At 40.7% G+C, this 17,884-nt stretch overlaps 1 protein-coding gene across 1 annotated transcript in view; it reads right to left on the bottom strand.

The window, feature by feature from the left end:
• Window positions 1-5,119: 5,119 nt before the first annotated feature.
• LOC136878852 (toll-like receptor 2) overlaps window positions 5,120-17,884 on the bottom strand; it is a 39,917-nt gene continuing 27,152 nt past the window's right edge. Inside the window, exons 4-5 of the mRNA XM_067152389.2 lie at window positions 13,661-13,850; window positions 5,120-5,814 (exon numbers count right to left, since the gene is read on the bottom strand). Coding sequence (XP_067008490.2) covers window positions 5,539-5,814; window positions 13,661-13,850 — 466 coding nt within the window. The 3' untranslated portion in view covers window positions 5,120-5,538. The remainder of the gene's footprint in view (window positions 5,815-13,660; window positions 13,851-17,884) is intronic.

Raw genomic sequence — 17,884 nt, 5'->3', positions numbered from 1 at the left:
GTCCATGTGATACTATTTCCTGTGGGTTGTTGGTGACCATTAAGTCAATTAGTGTATGTGAAGATGAGGTATGATTTGTCGGTTTTAGTGGAAGTATTGTCATGTCACATGTCTGGAAAATACCTAAGAGTTGCTTTGTATCTCCAGCCTGTTCCAGTAAATTAGTATTGAAGTCTCCAAATATTAAAATATGTTCATAAGCAGGTGATAGTCTCTGCAGGATGTCTTCAATGTCTGAGAGGTGACCTACCCGTGGTGGCCGATAAACAACTCCTATTAGGGCCTTAACTGTTGTCACAGTGATCTCGGCAAAAATGAACTCAGGTCTCGGGTCAGCACAGTGGGCAGATGTGCATACGATTTTACATTTAATATAATTTCTACAGTACAAGGCTACTCCTCCACGTCTTTTATCTATTCGGTCATGCCTGTAAATATTATAGCCCGTTATGTGTACCATACTACTAGGGATAGTTGCGCGTAACCAGCTTTCACTGATACAAGCTACGTGTACATTGCTGTTTGCAAGGAGAGCTGTTAGCTCCTCATGGTGAGCAGGTAGGGATTGAGAATTTAAATGAATGCAGTTCAATGAACGTGCGTTGGCCTGAAATACTTTCACTAATGAGCTCTGGCAGCGGGGTAACTCCGTTCTCGGATAGGAGAGGTTAGGGGTAGGGGGACGGTCAGGTCCACAGCTGGCAGTGGTTATAACAGTACTCATCACACAAATCAGAATACCAAGAAGAATACATGCTTCTTACCTGCGTATTTCCTCTGATATCGCGCCGGCTTTTCATGCACTCAATCACATTCATACTCAATAATAAAACACTATAATACAAACTTAAACTAATCCACATTGTCGTTACTTCACACTGTTTCACCCCCTAGCTGCTTGAATAACATTGTTAAGGTCAGCTCGTGTGGTCACTTGAATTTTCTTCCCATCAGAGCTTAGAATAATGATACGTCCATCCTTAGTCCATACAGATTTCTGACCGAAGTGGTCACGCGCGGCGTTTAGTATGTCCTTTGTCGTTGCTGTTAGCGATTCTGTTATCAGCATACCCGATCCCTTCAGCGATTTCTTTGCACGCCAGATACGGTCACGTTCGTGATATCGCGTGAACTTTATTATGATGGGCCTTTTCCCTCCCGTCACTACCTCAGCTGTAGTTCTCCTTGGTTTCCCAATCCTGTGACAGCGATCTAAATTGTCCAATGTCAAGTCTATCCCTAGATGGGATTTCACAACTCCGAATCATAGACGTCCTCGTTCGGAGCTTCTGCCACCCCTTGGAGTAATAGGCAGTTTCTCCTGCTGTACTGCTCTGCTTCGTCGATTAGGTCGTCCTGTTTGGAGATCTGGTTATGCATTTCGGTAAGTTCAGACTTCACCTCCTTGAGCTCCTCGGTGACACCAACTCTGAAAGACTGGAACTCAAGGGCGAGTGCGTCTAGGGAAACATCGCCGGGGTTGGTGTCACTGTTGTTGGCGGCGCGCGTTGCCTTCTCAAAGCGAGCTTGGATGTCATTTAGCTTTCCTTCGAATGAAGAAATCCGCTTGTCCAATTACTTTAGAGACATTGTGAATGATTGTATGTAATGCATCGCTAACCTCACTGCTGCCATCTTAACGGGCCTAAACCTCAATGCTGCCAACTTAACCTCACTAGCGCGAGATTTGAATCGGTAAACAAATCCACGTGCTTTTTTGACAGCCACGTGCTTTTTGACAGCTATCATCGACAACAACGTATCGCTAACCACAGTGCTGCCATCTTCACGGGCCTAAATCTCAGTTCTGCCAACTTAACCTTACTAGCGCGAGATTTGAATCGGTAAGCAAAGCCACGTGCTTTTTTGACAGCTGTCATCCGCCATCTTTAATCAACAGAGCACCGTGCTGCCCTCTTCAGCTACATACCTTTGAAATGTGGTGGCGGCAATTTGAAAAATTCCACGTGCTCTTGTTTGGAAACAAACTTACGTGCTTTTTTGACAGCTGTCATCTGCCATCTTGCTTCACAAACCTCAGTGCAGCACTCTTTAGCGACATACCTTTGAAATGTGGTGGCGGCAATTTGAAAAATTCCACTTGCTCTTGTTTGGAAACAAAGCCACATGCTTTTTTGACAGCTGTCATCCGCCATCTTTAATCAAGAGAGCACCGTGCTGCCCTCTTTAGCTACATACCTTTGAAATGTGGTGGTGGACAATTTGAAAAATTATATTTGACAGCAGCCATTTTTAATCAACAGAGCATCGTGCTGCCATCTTTATCGTAGTAGCGGGCAATTCCGCCAGCTATCATCCGCCATCTTTAATTAACAGAGCGCCGTGCTGCCATCTTTAGTTACATATCTTTGAAATGTGGTGGCGGCAGTTTAAAATTGTATCCAGCAGCCATCTTTAATCAACAGAGCACCGTGCTGCTATCTTTTTCGTAGTAGCGGGAAAACAGCAACCTTCTTTAATCTATAGAGCACCGTGCTGCCCTCTTTAGCTACATACCTTTGAGGAGGGCGATTTGAAAATTATATTTGACAAGCTGCCATCTTTAATCAACAGAGCATTGTGCTGCCCTCTTTAGCTACTTACCTTTGACATGTGGTGGCGGCATTTTAAAAAATATATTTGACTTGCTGCCATCTTTAATCAACAGAGCACCGTGCTGCTATCTTTATCGTAGTAGTGGGTAGTTTCTACGTAACAGCTGTTATCCGCCATCTTGCATCGCTAACCTTAGTGCTGCCCTCTTTAACTACTTACCTTTGAGGCGGACTATTTGAAAAATTCTATTTGACAAGCTGTTATCCGCCATCTTGCATCGCAAACCTCAGCGCTGCACTCTTTAGCTACTCACCTTTGAAATGTGGTGGCGGACAATTTGAAAAATTCTATTTTTCTCTGGAAGAGCTTCCTAGGAACGGTGGGTTCGAACCAAAACGCTGGCTACGCTGACGATGGTGTTTTGAGGTTTCCCATTTCCAAGCCAGGGAAATAACGGGCTGTACATTTAAGAAGCCTATGTATCGCTGATGCCTTTCCAATATTAACCAATGCTCACTCCACCGCAGGCGAAAGCCTAACCATGTAAGTGCGACGTTAGACCCCAACCTAAGATGGAATTCCGCATGCAATTTTCTTCTCTTATAATTCCTTATGTACAAAATGCCTGATTTAGATCGAGTAATTCGAGTAACAGGTAAATCACGAAATCGGAAGAAACTATCTTATTCTAGTGCTCTCTTCTCACAGAGGTCAGATTACATTCAAGGAGTACATTTATGTAGATCTAATTAAAGAAACAAGTGTCGTTCTTCTCCAGCAGAGCTGAAGAAAGAGTAACGCCTGCTGATAAAAATTAGTGTACAATTCTCGATATCAAAATCAGGTCATCAATCAAGAAAAATAAGACATGTTTCAAGTAAGTGAATCAATAATAACATGTCTTGCTTTAATTATTTCTTTCAGTTAGCCACCGTGACACATAGGCCAACATTCTACCTTGCAGTTCCTAATCACAATGTTATTACTCATAAATATTGTTTAGAATAACATCTAATATTTCGTCAAGAAACGGGAACTAACCCATTTGATATTATGGCATACGAGAGTTTTGTTAAAATGCCACCAATTCCGTTTCATGAAGTTTCAAGAAATAAATTACCAATCGCCATACTTTCTTCAGTATACCGTCGAAATTTCTGGGACTCCCGGAGTCATCTACGTCCACGCTAGATGATTTATCAGTTGAAACTTCTTACTGAAACTGGGACTCGACACTCGGTCGTCTGAGAGTACGGGCAACAACATACGCATTGCGTTAGTCATCTTAAGGCATCTGAATTATTTAAGGCATGTGTGAATTTGTATATGACGGCGATGTAATGTTAAGCTAGTAGTAAGCTCAACTTATAGTATTGTTAGCCGTAGTATTAAGCAGTGGAAATACTGAAGTTGTATGTGAATTTGTATATGATGATGCTGAATTTAGAATGTTAAACTAGTAGTATTTCTTGTAATATTTTGTTTCCAGGGTATTGCTTGTTGTACTCTTGTTGTTGTTGTCGTTCTTGTTGTAAGTCATGGTGTAAAATTTGAAGTACTTAATGTACGTGTGAAATTGTATATAACGGTGTTGTAATTTTAAGCTAGTAGTAAGCTGAACCTGTAGTATAGTAAGCCGTAGTGTTAAGCACTGGAAATACTTAACTTGTGTGTGAATTTGTATATGATGATGCTAGGTTTAGAATGTTAAACTAGTAGTACTTCTTGTATTATTTTCTTTCCATGGAATTGCTTGTTCTTTTCTTGTTGTACTTGTTGTTTTGTTGTTGTTTTTGGGTAATTATGTTTTAACTTTATGATTACACTACTGTAAGCGATCATTGCCACCAGGATATTTCCCAATGTATTTATTAATAATAATGTTTCAATGTGGCTACGAGTACACCACTATAAATGTATGAACACAATGTAGATTTGTGTAAATCGCTTGTCACTGCACATTAGTCCATAATTACACGATACCTGAATCAGGTCATCGTCAAAGCAGAAGAATTCAAATAAGGGAAGCAATGATATTTCTTACCTGAATTATTATTTTCGTAATACTGTCAGCTGTGCCGCTGTGAATTTTTCAATTGTTATTATTCTCCTGATTTTCTCAGTTATGTTTCTCGTTCACTTGCATTTATATTTAAGGTATGTTGGGACCCTGGAATGAAAGAGGAAAGTGCTATCCAATATTGACTGATTAGTTCTCTTGGCAGTCCATGGGATTCTCAGTGCCCAACATTTAGGCGCATAGAGAAAGTTGACGAACATTGAAGTATCGACGAGGCGCATCTTTGTGGTGAGAGTAATGCTGTGGCTCTCCCATGCTTTTGTCAGACGTGCCATTGTATAGATATAAATATTTCTTAGAGCCGGGGGTTATCGGAAAATTTGTGTGACGGAAGTGTTACCTAGCAGCCGTGCAGGCTGTGATGTAAAGTATTGATGGATGACCAGACAATGTTGATGGATGGCCATGTCCAAGAGACATACAAGACATTTATAATCACTTGATTTTCCCATACGGAAATTTGGCACCATTTTTAATTATAATTACTATTCACAATCCGATATCCTCAGATATTTAGTTTGTACACTTACATTTGTATTTCCAATATATTGTGGGGTTTCTCTGTTCTCCAACCTCTCGTAGGTAGATCCTAATATGACACTAGCTTATAAAAAGGTATGGGATTACACTTATTAGTCACTCATATGTTTAATATACTGTATATTCGACTTCGAGGACTTCTTAACATTAAATAGAACAAATACTCAAACCAGTTTTGTTAAATGTTATCACTATTCATTTAAACTTTTCCCAAACTTCTACATGATGCTTGAGCACATTCTGACTGCAAGGGCTCTACGATTTTCACAATGACTCCAGTCTAGTATCTTCTGTCTGAAAAGTGTGTATGCACTTTTGTTTAAAAAAGGAACATAAGAGTGCCTGAAATGCGCGCGAACATTTCATGGATCAAGAACAGTTCCTTTTGGAGGACCTCTTCCGGTTTTCTTGAAGAGACTATCACCTAGAACGATCTTCAGTTTCTGCCAACATTTCTGAATTTGACGAAGGTCTGTAGGATCCTGGGGCCATTTGATGTAAGTCCTTGAATCAATCAAGTACTGGAGGTGACTTGGCAAGTTATCATGGTCGAGGTCTTCCATTTCCAGCAATATTATGTAGTCCCTGTCCTGTTTGAAAGTCCTATGATTTGCCATGTTCATCTCCCATTGACACCACTGGAAAGGAAGAAAACAATAAATTAAATTCTTTTTACGATGACTACATTATATATTCTGTACAGACGCTTTATTATAACATTAATTTAATTACAGACCACGCATGCACAAATAGACAGTATATCGATTAATACAACGCTCCCTGTCTTTAATTTCTATTGACCCCGAATAAGTTAATATTTTTGCAATGTCTACCTCCGTAGTATTACGGTTAACGGTATTGCCTGACGTCATTTGAGGCCTAGGTTCGATTCCTGATACTGAGGGAAATTTAAGATTGCTAGAAGGTCCGGTATGTGGTTAAAATAAAAGGAACATTCAGTTCACGTCCATCGAGGGTATGCCTGAAAAAAGCTGCTCCACCTGGGGACGAGGACACGAATTTATATTTGTATTTCTCTAATTATCAAATGAAAAGTAATAACGATTTCAGTGATTTATTACTTTGTTTCTTCGTGAACGACGGTGATTAATAACGGTTAATAATGGTGTTTACATCAATGTATTTGCTTGCATCTCCTCCGGTGCAGTTCCACATATACGGTATATACTGTATGTATGTTTGTATGTATTTTTATGCATTCGGGAGTTCTTAAGCCATTGCTGAGATAATGCACGTGAGAATGAAGTTAATCGAAGGAGGGTGCGATGATAGGGATGTGAAACTTACTGAACTTTTCTTTTTCTTAATAAGTAATAATGTACAGTAAGTGAAACAACCTATATAAAGTCCAGATTAAAACAGGCGAAAGCACGCACAGCAACGTTCATCTGAACAAATGCCTAACGTCCGTTGAAACGCACGTACATACAACGCTTGTATGATCTAAGTGTGACGAGCGCCACATCAAGCGATCCATTTCCTCATAACCTGCTGAGTTCCAAACACTGTCTAGTTGCTACTTGTCCTTATACGTATTCTCATGCAGTTGTTAACCAGAAATGTAAATGAACACAACGGACTACCAGCAGCAGTTGTTAGGAACATTGCTGTAAGCTACTCAGTGACATAGAAATATTGCAAAGCTCATTCAACATGGAGTGGGCATGCTGCTGCATCACTGCTATTGGAGAATGAGCAAGATGAACGTAGCTTATTGGTGTGGAGAAATAGGTTCCACTCCTCCTCTAACATTGTCACTTGCTATTGCCAAAGACCTGCCTCAAGGATAGTGCGCCCCGTTGTCTTAGCGTCCACTAACCATTTTTCTGACAAATTGCGTCAAAAGGTAGTTAGAATGTCCCCTTAGGTCCTACGTGTTCCTCCCGCTTTCATTAACGTGAATTTCGATCAAACAGATTCTGAAATAGCGAGGATCTCTACTGCCCCAGTCTGATCGTGAAGAATTGACTGTATCCGTAAGCGTACGTTTATGCTACAGCGTCGCACATCGTTAGGCAATGATGAAACAAACTAATGGATCTCAATCGGTGCTTTTATCCTGGAGCCCGGCTTATAGCTACGCTGCTGGCTGCTATCCTCGCCACATCGATGGTCTCAAACACGTTGTTTTTCGAGTCTGGCACATCGCCGGCTGTCCTGTATCTTGAACTGTGTTTGGTTCTTTCAAGGTCACCCGCTCTCCCACTCTTCGCACTCTATACAGATCTTCTGTAATCACTTGCAATCTGAACCTGTCTTCGAACGAAATGCGATTTGGAACCAGCAGCATGCGAATCATCATAGGTTCAAATGGGGTAAATGAAGTGACGAGATGATGAGCAGTCGTAGAACTCGTTCTCAATTTTACGAGGGATAGTGGCCTGTTTTAGCGTGTTTAAAAGTGAATTTCATATTTGTTTCTAATTTTCCTTTTATTGTTAACTACTTTTTATTCTATAATTATTTTCACGAGAGTTTAATCCTGATGTAAACATGGTATGTCTACGCCTCCGCCAAAGAAAGAGTTGTGATTTGCTGAGAGTTTAGTACCTACCTCCACCCCGTGAACGTCTCGTGTTCGGACGTACAGTGCTACGCATCGCATACGACAACAGTGCGAAGATCTGAACGTCTGAATAAACGACCAAACCTGGATTCTGTTCAGTTAGTTTATTGAACACATTCACAATACACAGCACATGGTCACTTCTGAGCGGTTTTCTTCTTTTGTGCTTCACTACACGCGATGGTCCTTCCTCTTGCTCCATTTCTCTTACTATGAATACTGACTCACTGACTGCTGGAAGATGCAATACCTTATCTCCACGCTGTACAGCTTGGGACTTTCCCCACTACGAGTTGACTTCCTGTATTACACCACGCTTTGTGCCTTCATTTCTCGTTATTTAATCACTCTTTTATAATCAAGCATATATATTTCTGATTACGTACTCTTCCAAACTCTATAAATGTAATCAAATAAATAAAATTAATGCGACGTACTACTTTCCTTCGAGCTCGCATACAATCGAGTGAGTGCGACGGTTGCTTCTCCAATGAAGTATGTCTATGTCCACGTGCAAAGGCAAGGTGCTCCGCCTATTTGTTTACATCAGGATTAATCTCTTCTGAAAAGAAGTGTACAAGAGGAGCATCTTGGACAGTTTTGCAGATACCTTTGAAAAGTATCACTCACCTGCCGTACAGTGTAATCTATCCGCTTCGTCCGTGTGTGATATAGGCCTAACTTCAATAGTGACCTCTCCAGCAGAGGTATCTTCAATTCTTGCTTCTTTGGATACCTCCAAATCATGTGGTCCAGATGACGTACCCGCAGTAGTATTGAAAGAATGTGCATCTGAGGTAGGTAGGCCACTTAGCATCATAATAAGTATGTTATTCTCGTCAGGGTATTTTCCGTGTGAGTGGAAGAAAGGTTACGTCATACCAGTGTTCAAGAAAGGAGATAAAATGGTGTTTGATAACTATAGGCCTGTTGTGTTATTGTCCCTAATCTCAAAGGTGGGAGAGAAGATCGTGTATAAGAGATTGTACAGTTCAATTTCACAGTATATTAATATAGCGCAGCACGGTTTTGTACAGAAACGCTCTACTGTGTCCAATATGGCGGTGTATATCAATTTCATTTCTGAATCTCTCGATAGGAGGCAACAACTGGATCTTGTTTATACGGACTTCTCCAAAGCCTTTGATTCAGTTCAACATGTTGCTCTACTCACCAAATTGTCAGCATATGGGATAGGAGGAAGTGCTTTGTAGTGGATTAGAAGCTACCTCACTAATAGGGTTTGCGTAGTAAAAGCTGATTGTATTATGTCAAAGCCGTACCACCCTACTTCAGGTGTCCCCCAAGGCTCTTTACTGGGCCCTATTTTCTTTATCATATTCATAAATGATATAACATCAGTTATACAACACAGTAATTGCCTTCTCTATGCTGACGATCTAAAGATCTTTAAGGTAATCAATAGTGAGTTGGACTGTAAGTTGTTACAGTCCGACTTAAACCTACTAAGTAACTGGTGTAAAAAGTGGCTGCTTGGTTTGAATACTTCAAAATGCAATGCAATTACATTTTCACGCAAGTTGGAACCAGTAAATTACCCTTACCACTTATGCAATAACCAAATAGCTCGTGCGAATGAAATAAATGATCTTGGTGTGTCACTTTCAAACTGCTACGGTCTTTCCTTTGAGAAACATTTAGACAAGATTTCTAGGAAACGGTTTGAATTACTTGGCTTTCTGAAAAGAAATTGTGCCGAATTTGTTTCTCCTAGAACTCTAATAAGTTTGTTTTGCACTCTAATCAGGCCATCGTTAGAATACTGTTGCGAGGTGTGGCTGCCTTCACAGCAGTATTTAATACAAAACTTGGAAAGAGTCCAAATAAGGTTCATGAAATGGATCAGCTACAAGAGTTTGGGTATTTCTCTCTCTTCGTCCGATTACGAGTCTTTCTGTGAGACTATGAGCATGAGGACATTGCACTCACGCCGCAGATGTGCCAATGCCCTCTTTCTTTATAAGTGTCTGACGAATAGAGTGGATTGCTCAAGATTACTGGAGCTGATTCCATTACATGTTCCTCGTCGCAATACTAGGCAAAGGTATATTTTTCATCTGCCTAAAGTGAGAACTGTGGCTCGGGCTAACTCATGGCTTGTGAGGGCACTAACATCACTGAATGAGGTGGGTGAATCAGTGGACCTTTTTCACTCACCCCCGTCTAAAATTAGACATGCCCTAATGACCTCATGAATGTAAGGCCCTATATGTAAGATATGTAAATGTTACTACACGTAGTTTAATAATGTCAATTATTTAAAGAGATTGATTTTATATATTTGTTTATTTAATTGTAAATATGCATATAAAAATGGTCTCTAGATTTAGTTTGAATTTGGTTATTATTTTAGGAAATTAGTGTATTTTCTTAAGGTGTATTTGTTGTATATTATGTTTTATTGAATCATCTTTAATTGGGAAAATAACCTGTTGATGATAAATAAATCTATTCTATTCTATTCTAATTTGTGTATTTTTTATTTGAGTTAAATACATGATTTGAGTTCTATGTCAGTGCCTTATTCAATTGTACTACATTTTACTCCTTTAAATTTAGAGGAAGATAATGCTTTGCGAATTAGATTCACTGATTATTTTAAATTTATTATAATTCTCCTGATCAACATCATTTTTCTAATCCTAGCTAGTGGGTTAATTACAACTTTTAATCCATTTCGTTCCATCTCGTACCATCAGGGGCCGATGACCTAGATGTTAACCCGCTTCACACAACAAACATCATCATTATCATCAAACTATAAAATGAAGTGGCAAAAAAATGTGAAACGAGTATGTTAACTTAGGTTTTTTATTCTTGCTATTTGGGGGGCCTTTATCACTACCAGCAGATGATTTATATGAAGTACCTCGTTTTTCATGGAAAGTTCGACAGTTAATTTTTAAACTGCAAATAATACAGTTTGTTTAGGAGACCTAACTAAAGTCAAAATGAGATACTCCACAACCACTGAAATGAAATTTCGAATGGCTTTTAGTGCCGGAATATCCCAGAACGGGTTCGGCTCGCCAGGTGCAGGTCTCTCCATCTGACTCCCTTAGGCGACCTGCGCGTCATGATGAGGATGAAATGATGATGAAGACAACACATACACCCAGCCCCCGTGCCATTGGAATTAACCAATTAAGGTTAAAATCCCCGACCCGGCCGGGAATCGAACCCGGGACCCTCTGAACCGAAGGCCAGTACGCTGACCGTTCAACCAACGAGTCGGACCATAACCACTTATTTTACGTTACTTAAAAGTACACTATTAAATCACGAAATGAAGCATTTGTAACTTCATTCTTCAATCAACTCTCGTAGTAGAAAAGCAATGAAAAATCCCGGCGAGGTATTTTACACTTTTTATTACATATTTAACACACCAAATTATCTTAAAATACATTCGCCAACAGAACTGCGATTCACTCGTTAAAAAAATCTCTGAATTTATTCCCCACATCAAAAGCTTCAATAAATAAATAAATAAATAAATAAATAAATAAATAAATAAATAAATAAATAAATAAATAAATAAATAAATAAATAAATACTGATCTGCATTTAGGGCAGTCGCCCAGGTGGCAGATTCCCTATCTGTTGTTTTCCTAGCATTTTCATAAATGATTTCAATGACATTGGAAATTTATTGAACATCTCCCTTGGTAAGTTATTCTAATCCCTAACTCCCCTTCCTATAAATGAATATTTGCCCCAATTTGTCCTCTTGTATTCCAACTTTATATTCATATTATGATCTTTCCTACTTTAAAGACGCCACTCAAACTTATTCTTCTACTAATGTCATTCCACGCCATTTCTCCGCTGACAGCTCGGAACATACCACTCAGTCGAGCAGCTCGTCTCCTTTCTCCCAGTTCTTCCCAGCCCAAACTTGGCAACATTTTTGTAACGCTAATCTTTTGTCGGAAATCACCCAGAACAAATCGAGCTGCGTTTCTTTGGATTTTTTTAGTTCTTGAATCAAATAATCCTGGTGAGGGTCCCATACACTGGAACCATACTCTAGTTGGGGTCCTACCAGAGACTTATAAGCCCTCTCCTTTACATCCTTACTACAACCCCGAAACACCCTCATAACCACGTGCAGAGATCTGTATCCTTTATTTACAATCCCATTTATGTGATTACCTTCAGCTGGAGTTGCGTTGTTCCTCCTTGACCGGGTAGCCTTTGAAAGTATGTCTTCGTAGTCCAAGTGTTCAGCAAACTACAAACTACAAACTACAAACAGCCTTAATTGTCATTTCAGCTGTTTTGAATTTTCGACCACTACTGTGAACTGCCAGCAGCGAGGTGCTAGGGCGATCATCCATGTGCCAGCAGCGAAGCTGCAGCATGAACATACCATTTAAAGTACAACAACAACAATAACAAAGAAACAAACAAAAGAAATCCGTGGTGTAAGAATCGATTAGGGCCTTGGCCCTTGGCTGCCAGCCAGATGGCGTGAAGATATTGGAGAGAAACGTGATCACACAGCCTCGTGAGAACAAGTAAGGAGCTTTCTGACACGGAAGGCAGCGAACTCGGGCAAGAAAGCACTGTTATAAAGTGTGTTGTTGAGGTATTTGACAGTATGATGAGCTGTGTTCAGATGAAGAGATGTGTACTGACACAAATACAGAAACTCTCACCGAGTCAGAAGAATTAACCAGGTGCGATTATAACCCCAACCTCGGGAATCGAACCACGAACCCTCTGAATAGAGGGTAGTTACTCCAACCATTCACCCTGGGATATGAACTTAAAAATAGTATTGTATTACATATAAAATTCAAACAAGGATAAATCGTACAACCTGTAACAATAAAGTTCGTTAAATGAAGTCAGAACCGTCGATGCGGCAACACTGGCGACACACAACGCTGCACCTGCGTAGGAGCAGGTTTTGACCACCTGCTCCCAACGTTGTTCAGTTGAGCATCGTGTGTGTGCCATGTAAGACCTGTTTGACACAGTGCGTGTTTAGTGCGTTGGTTCTGAACTGCGAACAGGAACATGAACAACCAAAAGATCAGTGTACAGTTTTGTTTTAAGCTTGTCAAGACACCGGAATAAACGCATGCGATGCTGGCAGGTGTTTATGAAGATCAAACACTGTCCTTGAAGTGTGTGTACGAGTGGTTCGTCCGTTTTCGAGGAAGCCGGAAAAGTGTTTCTGACAACCCCCGTACAGGTAGACCGGCGACCGCCTTCAGTGAGGAAAACATTGAGAAGGTGAGGACATTAATCACGGACGATCGGCGATTAACTGTGCGTATGATAGCGGATGAACCGAAGATTAACCGTGAATCCGTGCGACAAATCGTTACCCAGAAGTTAGGGAAGAGGAAAACGTGTTCTCGTCTTGTGCCACATCACTTCACTGACGATTAGAAGCAGGCACGTTTAGAGGCTTCACAGGATTTTGTCGAAACGGCTGATACGACACCAAATTTCTTGAACTGTATTGTCACTGAGGATGAAACCTGGTGTCTCAGGTACGACCCTGAAACGAAACAGCAAAGCATGGAGTGGCGTTCTCCGGGATCCCCTCGTCGGTAAAAGGTCAGAGCCGAAAAGTCACTATCTTTGAAAGGAAAGAGATTTGACGATATTCCTGATATCCAACGAAACGTGACCAGGCTTTTGGACACCACCCCAAAGGAAGCCTTCTTGCAAAGTTTCCAGGACATGTATCGCCGATCTCAGCAGTGCATAGTTATAGGAGGGGACTTTCGAAGGACAGTAAGGTCACTGTCGTGCGTTGTTCATCTATGTTGATAGTACAGGACTATTCACCGAACTTTATTGTCACAGGTTGTATTTATTTATTATACTTATATTGTCAACTGTTTTTTCACACTTACCGTGCTCTTGAGAAAATCCTTGGTTAATACGAATATCACTCTGCGACTTTTCTGAAGCGACTCCATGATATTCTTGTCAATAGGAGCTCCAACAGCAAAATCTCGATCGTGTATGCAAAATCTATATTTATCAGACCCATTCTCAAGTGTCGGGATAAGTTGCTGGATTATCCATTGGAGATTCTTACCACTGAAAATAATTATATTAATATAACATTTAATATAAAGGCTTATCATTGCTGTGGGCCTCTTGGGAAGCCAACTTACAGCAACTTAATATTAACAACACACTGAAAACACTGAAACAGATCCATATTGATTCTATTCATGACTATAATCACATTAATAAGCACTGGTTTGCATAGCTTCAATTTTATTTATTTATTTACAATTTGCCTTACATAGCACCTACACAAATAGGTCTTAAGGCGACGATGGAATAGGAACGGGGCGAGGAGTTAGAAGGAATTGGTCGTGGCCTTAATTAAGTTACAGACTGGTGTAAGTGGGGCTCGAAGCTACTACCTCCCGAATGCAAACTCACAGCTGCACGCCCCTAACAGCACGAGCAACTCGCTCGGTAGCTTCAAATTAACCGGACAGAAGCTGATAAACCTGTTCGACAGTTACGGATTCTTCTTCGAGAGCACATGGTGTGCTTATCCTCGTAAAGAGAAAGGAACAGAACTGTGGTTAGTGTGATTAGCTGCCACCCCCGGAGGCGCGGGTTCGATTCCCGGCTCTGCCACGAAATTTGAAAAGTGGTACGAGGGCTGGAACGGGGTCCACTCAGCCTCGGCAGGTCAACTGAGTAGAGGTGGGTTCGATTCCCACCTCAGCCATTCTGGAAGTGGTTTTCCGTGGTTTCCCACTTCTCCTCCAGGCAAATGGCTATCCTTTCCATCCTTTTCATCCCCCCGCAAGGCCCCTGATCAGCATAGCAGGTGAGGCCGCCTGGGCGATGTACTGGTCAGTTGTATCCTGACGTAGAGTCTGAAGCTCCAAGACACTGCCCTTGAGGCGGTAGAGGTGAGATCCCTCGCTGAGTCCGAGGGAAAACCGACCCTAGAGGGTAAACAGATAAAGAAGAAGAATAATAAGAAGAAGAAGAGACCCGTAATAAGCAAGTTTTTCTCACGCATGTGTCAGCTCCATAGCATTGGCACTAGCTTCTCACTAAGATCGCCTTGTTCAAATCCCAGACAATGCGAGTGAGATTATTGAAATAGGTATTTATTATCCCCACATGAGACTGTAAGTCCCATGATTTATGACAGCAACATTAAAAATTCATTCAAGCGTGTTTAGCTCCTTTTCTTCCGGTTTGCTAATGCTTCCCTCATTTTAAATTCAACAGGACATTAATTTAACAAATATGAACCCACATTTAACAGAATTAAGAAAGGTCTGTGATTCAGTGCGAACTTCCAATTACCGGGCGAGCTGGCCGTGCGGTTAGGAAAGCGCAGCTGTAGGCTTGCATCCAGGAGATGGTGGGTTCGAACCCTACTGTCGGCAGCCCTGAAGATGGTTTTCCGTGGTTTGCCATTTTTATACCAGGCAAATTATGGGTCTGTACCATAATATCATTAAATAAACTCCAAAAATAACATTTCTCTCTCCTGAAGAATTACTGATTTGTTGGATACATCCTCATTCCGGCGAGGTCTTCAATTATAGAAATTTCGTAAATAGTTGTGTAAAATCTAAATTAATAAAATAATTACGACAGGGCTTAACCAGGTGATATTTGGTATAAATCAAAGTTCGTCTAAAAAGGCGTGAGCAAACTAGGATAATGAAATACCTATTTTAAATAACGATCTATATGTTGTTTCGTTTCACTGTTATAAAAACGTTTACTGAACACTGTTAAAAAATATTTTTGTTAGTCAAAATGGGAACGAGTTTAGAGTAATATCAAAGTACCGATGTAGACCAAATGCAGCTCATATTACCGATAATGCTTTGGAGGAGGCGAGCTAGACTCTTGGTTCAACGAAGCCTAGAAAAATATAACTTAAGACCATAGAGCGAACTATATTCAAGATACGGAGCCCGTTCTACTTTAGCATAGTGCCGTACGATATTTCCGTGCGCCATTCCCCGCCACCCACGACGGCACGCTGGCCAAACTCGGCTGTTCACGTCGCCTTCCGTTAGCGACACACTTTGACTACGAAGACATTTGTGCTGCCACTGACAAGACGAGGTACGTGGTGTGCCCAGAAGCTTAATAATAATAACAATAACAATAATAATTGAACCGGGAGGTACATCTCTACGCCGCGCGTTCAAAATGAGCGCCTAAAAGAACTCCTCTATCTACCAAATGTGAAACTAATAGTACAAGTTAGAACTTTACTCAGAAGATGTCACCACAGAAATTCGCTGTAATTTTGTTATTGTGAAGTTTCCTGTACTGTGTGAATTTCTACTTGCTTTGTTTGCCCTTCATCAAGAAGTTTGGACATTCTTCCATAGATGTCACTGCTGAAAAACTATGATCATGCACCCTGGTGCGAAGTGAAAGAACCTTTGATTTGAAGAAGTTTTGTATTCATAAGTTTTTTTTTTTTTACTAATTGATGTTCATTTATTTTTGGGTTGGCAATATTTATGTTTTCTTTCCACCAGTTTTGAATCCAGCCAATCCCAAATTTCTGTAATTATTTTTCAACCTATCACAGCCTTCTTCTTCGATTTGGAGTATAACCTTTCAAACTGACCAATAAATTGAGAGGGTGTGGCTGGTTTATTCGTGAAAGGTCTCGAACTTTCTCCGAGGGTTTATAAACAGCGGATTTTCTCGTCTCTTGGCCAATTGATCGTCAGCTTACTGTGTGTGTGTGTCAAGCAAGAGGCGGGAGGCGCCTCTTTCAACAGGCAGCTGTTCTCCGACAAGGTAATGTCCACTTAACATCTTTATTTCTTGCTAGCTCTGCAGTTTAACCCGAGGAAGAGGTCCGAAACTTTAACTATGTAACCTATTCCCCTTAAAATGTAACTTCGGCCGGCTTATGTAATAATTTCATAAAATCTTTAACTGTAAATCGGGGATAGAGAGTGATGTACCCTCTCGAGCTCCCCTTCATATTGGTTTGAGGTGACTACGCTTTGTAACTGGTTTTCTTCCTTTCCGTAATGTCTTAATTTATTCTTATAGGAGTCACCTCCATAGTTTGGGAATTGCCCCTGTCTCATTGGCCTAGTGCCCTTTAGGTTTTCAGAATTCATATCTAGGAGTGCAAGTACACGCCTCCATTCAATATGTGTTTCGGGCCATTTACTTAACCTAATTCTTTCCGCAACGGCCCAATAGGTTGGGTAGTAGATACCTCTGTTTCAAATTTGTAAGTTGTGTCTTGATGGCGAGTGATTGTAATTTTCCGATATGGCCTTGAATAGGCTTGGAAAACTGAGAGCACGTCAGCTCTTTTCTACTGTTGTAAAAGTGCCTCTGGGAGGCTTGATATTGTGAGTTAGGAGCTAGCGCTCCATGTATTGAGGGATTTCTGCCCTTGTGTAAATTTGTGCCTTTTGTAAATTTGAGCTAGGAGCTCGAAGAATTGTAAAGTGAGGGGCTTGAAGCCCATTTTTTAAAACAGTCACTAAATTATGGATTTCTTGTCTTGTCTAGAACTCGTCAGTGCACGTGACATTTCATTGTTATGAAAATTTTGTTATTTAAGAAAATATAACCTTCAGTTTGAGTTTTACATATTTTTCTTGACATTGTAGTTAGACCCATTCACCCCGGCACCTTCTTTCACCTGTGTGTTCCACGGGTAACCCCTGAATTATGTGATAATAATAATAATAATAATAATAATAATAATAATAATAATAATAATAATAGATTAGAGTAGAGGTGGGTTCGATATTATTATTCTTTTTTCTTTCTTTCTTTCTTTCTTTCTTTCTTTCTTTCTTTCTTTCTTTCTTTCTTTCTTAATCTGCTGACCCTCCAGGGTTAGTTTTTACCTCGGACTCAGCGAGGGATTCCACCTCTACCGCCTCAGGGGCAGTGTCCTGGACATTGGGTCGGGGGATACAACTGGGGAGGATGGCCAGTACCTCGCCCAGGTGGCCTCACCTGCTATGCTGAACAGGGTCCTTGGTGGGGGGATGGGAAGATTGGAAGGGATAGACAAGGAAGAGGGAAGGAAGCAGCCGTGACCTTATGATAGATACCATCCCGGCATTTTCCTGGAGGAGAGGTGG

This window comes from Anabrus simplex, chromosome 1 (genome assembly GCF_040414725.1).
Source record: "Anabrus simplex isolate iqAnaSimp1 chromosome 1, ASM4041472v1, whole genome shotgun sequence".
Classification (NCBI taxonomy): domain Eukaryota; kingdom Metazoa; phylum Arthropoda; class Insecta; order Orthoptera; family Tettigoniidae; genus Anabrus; species Anabrus simplex.
Note: the sequence above shows the minus strand (reverse complement) of the source record. Positions and strands in the feature narration are given on the sequence as shown.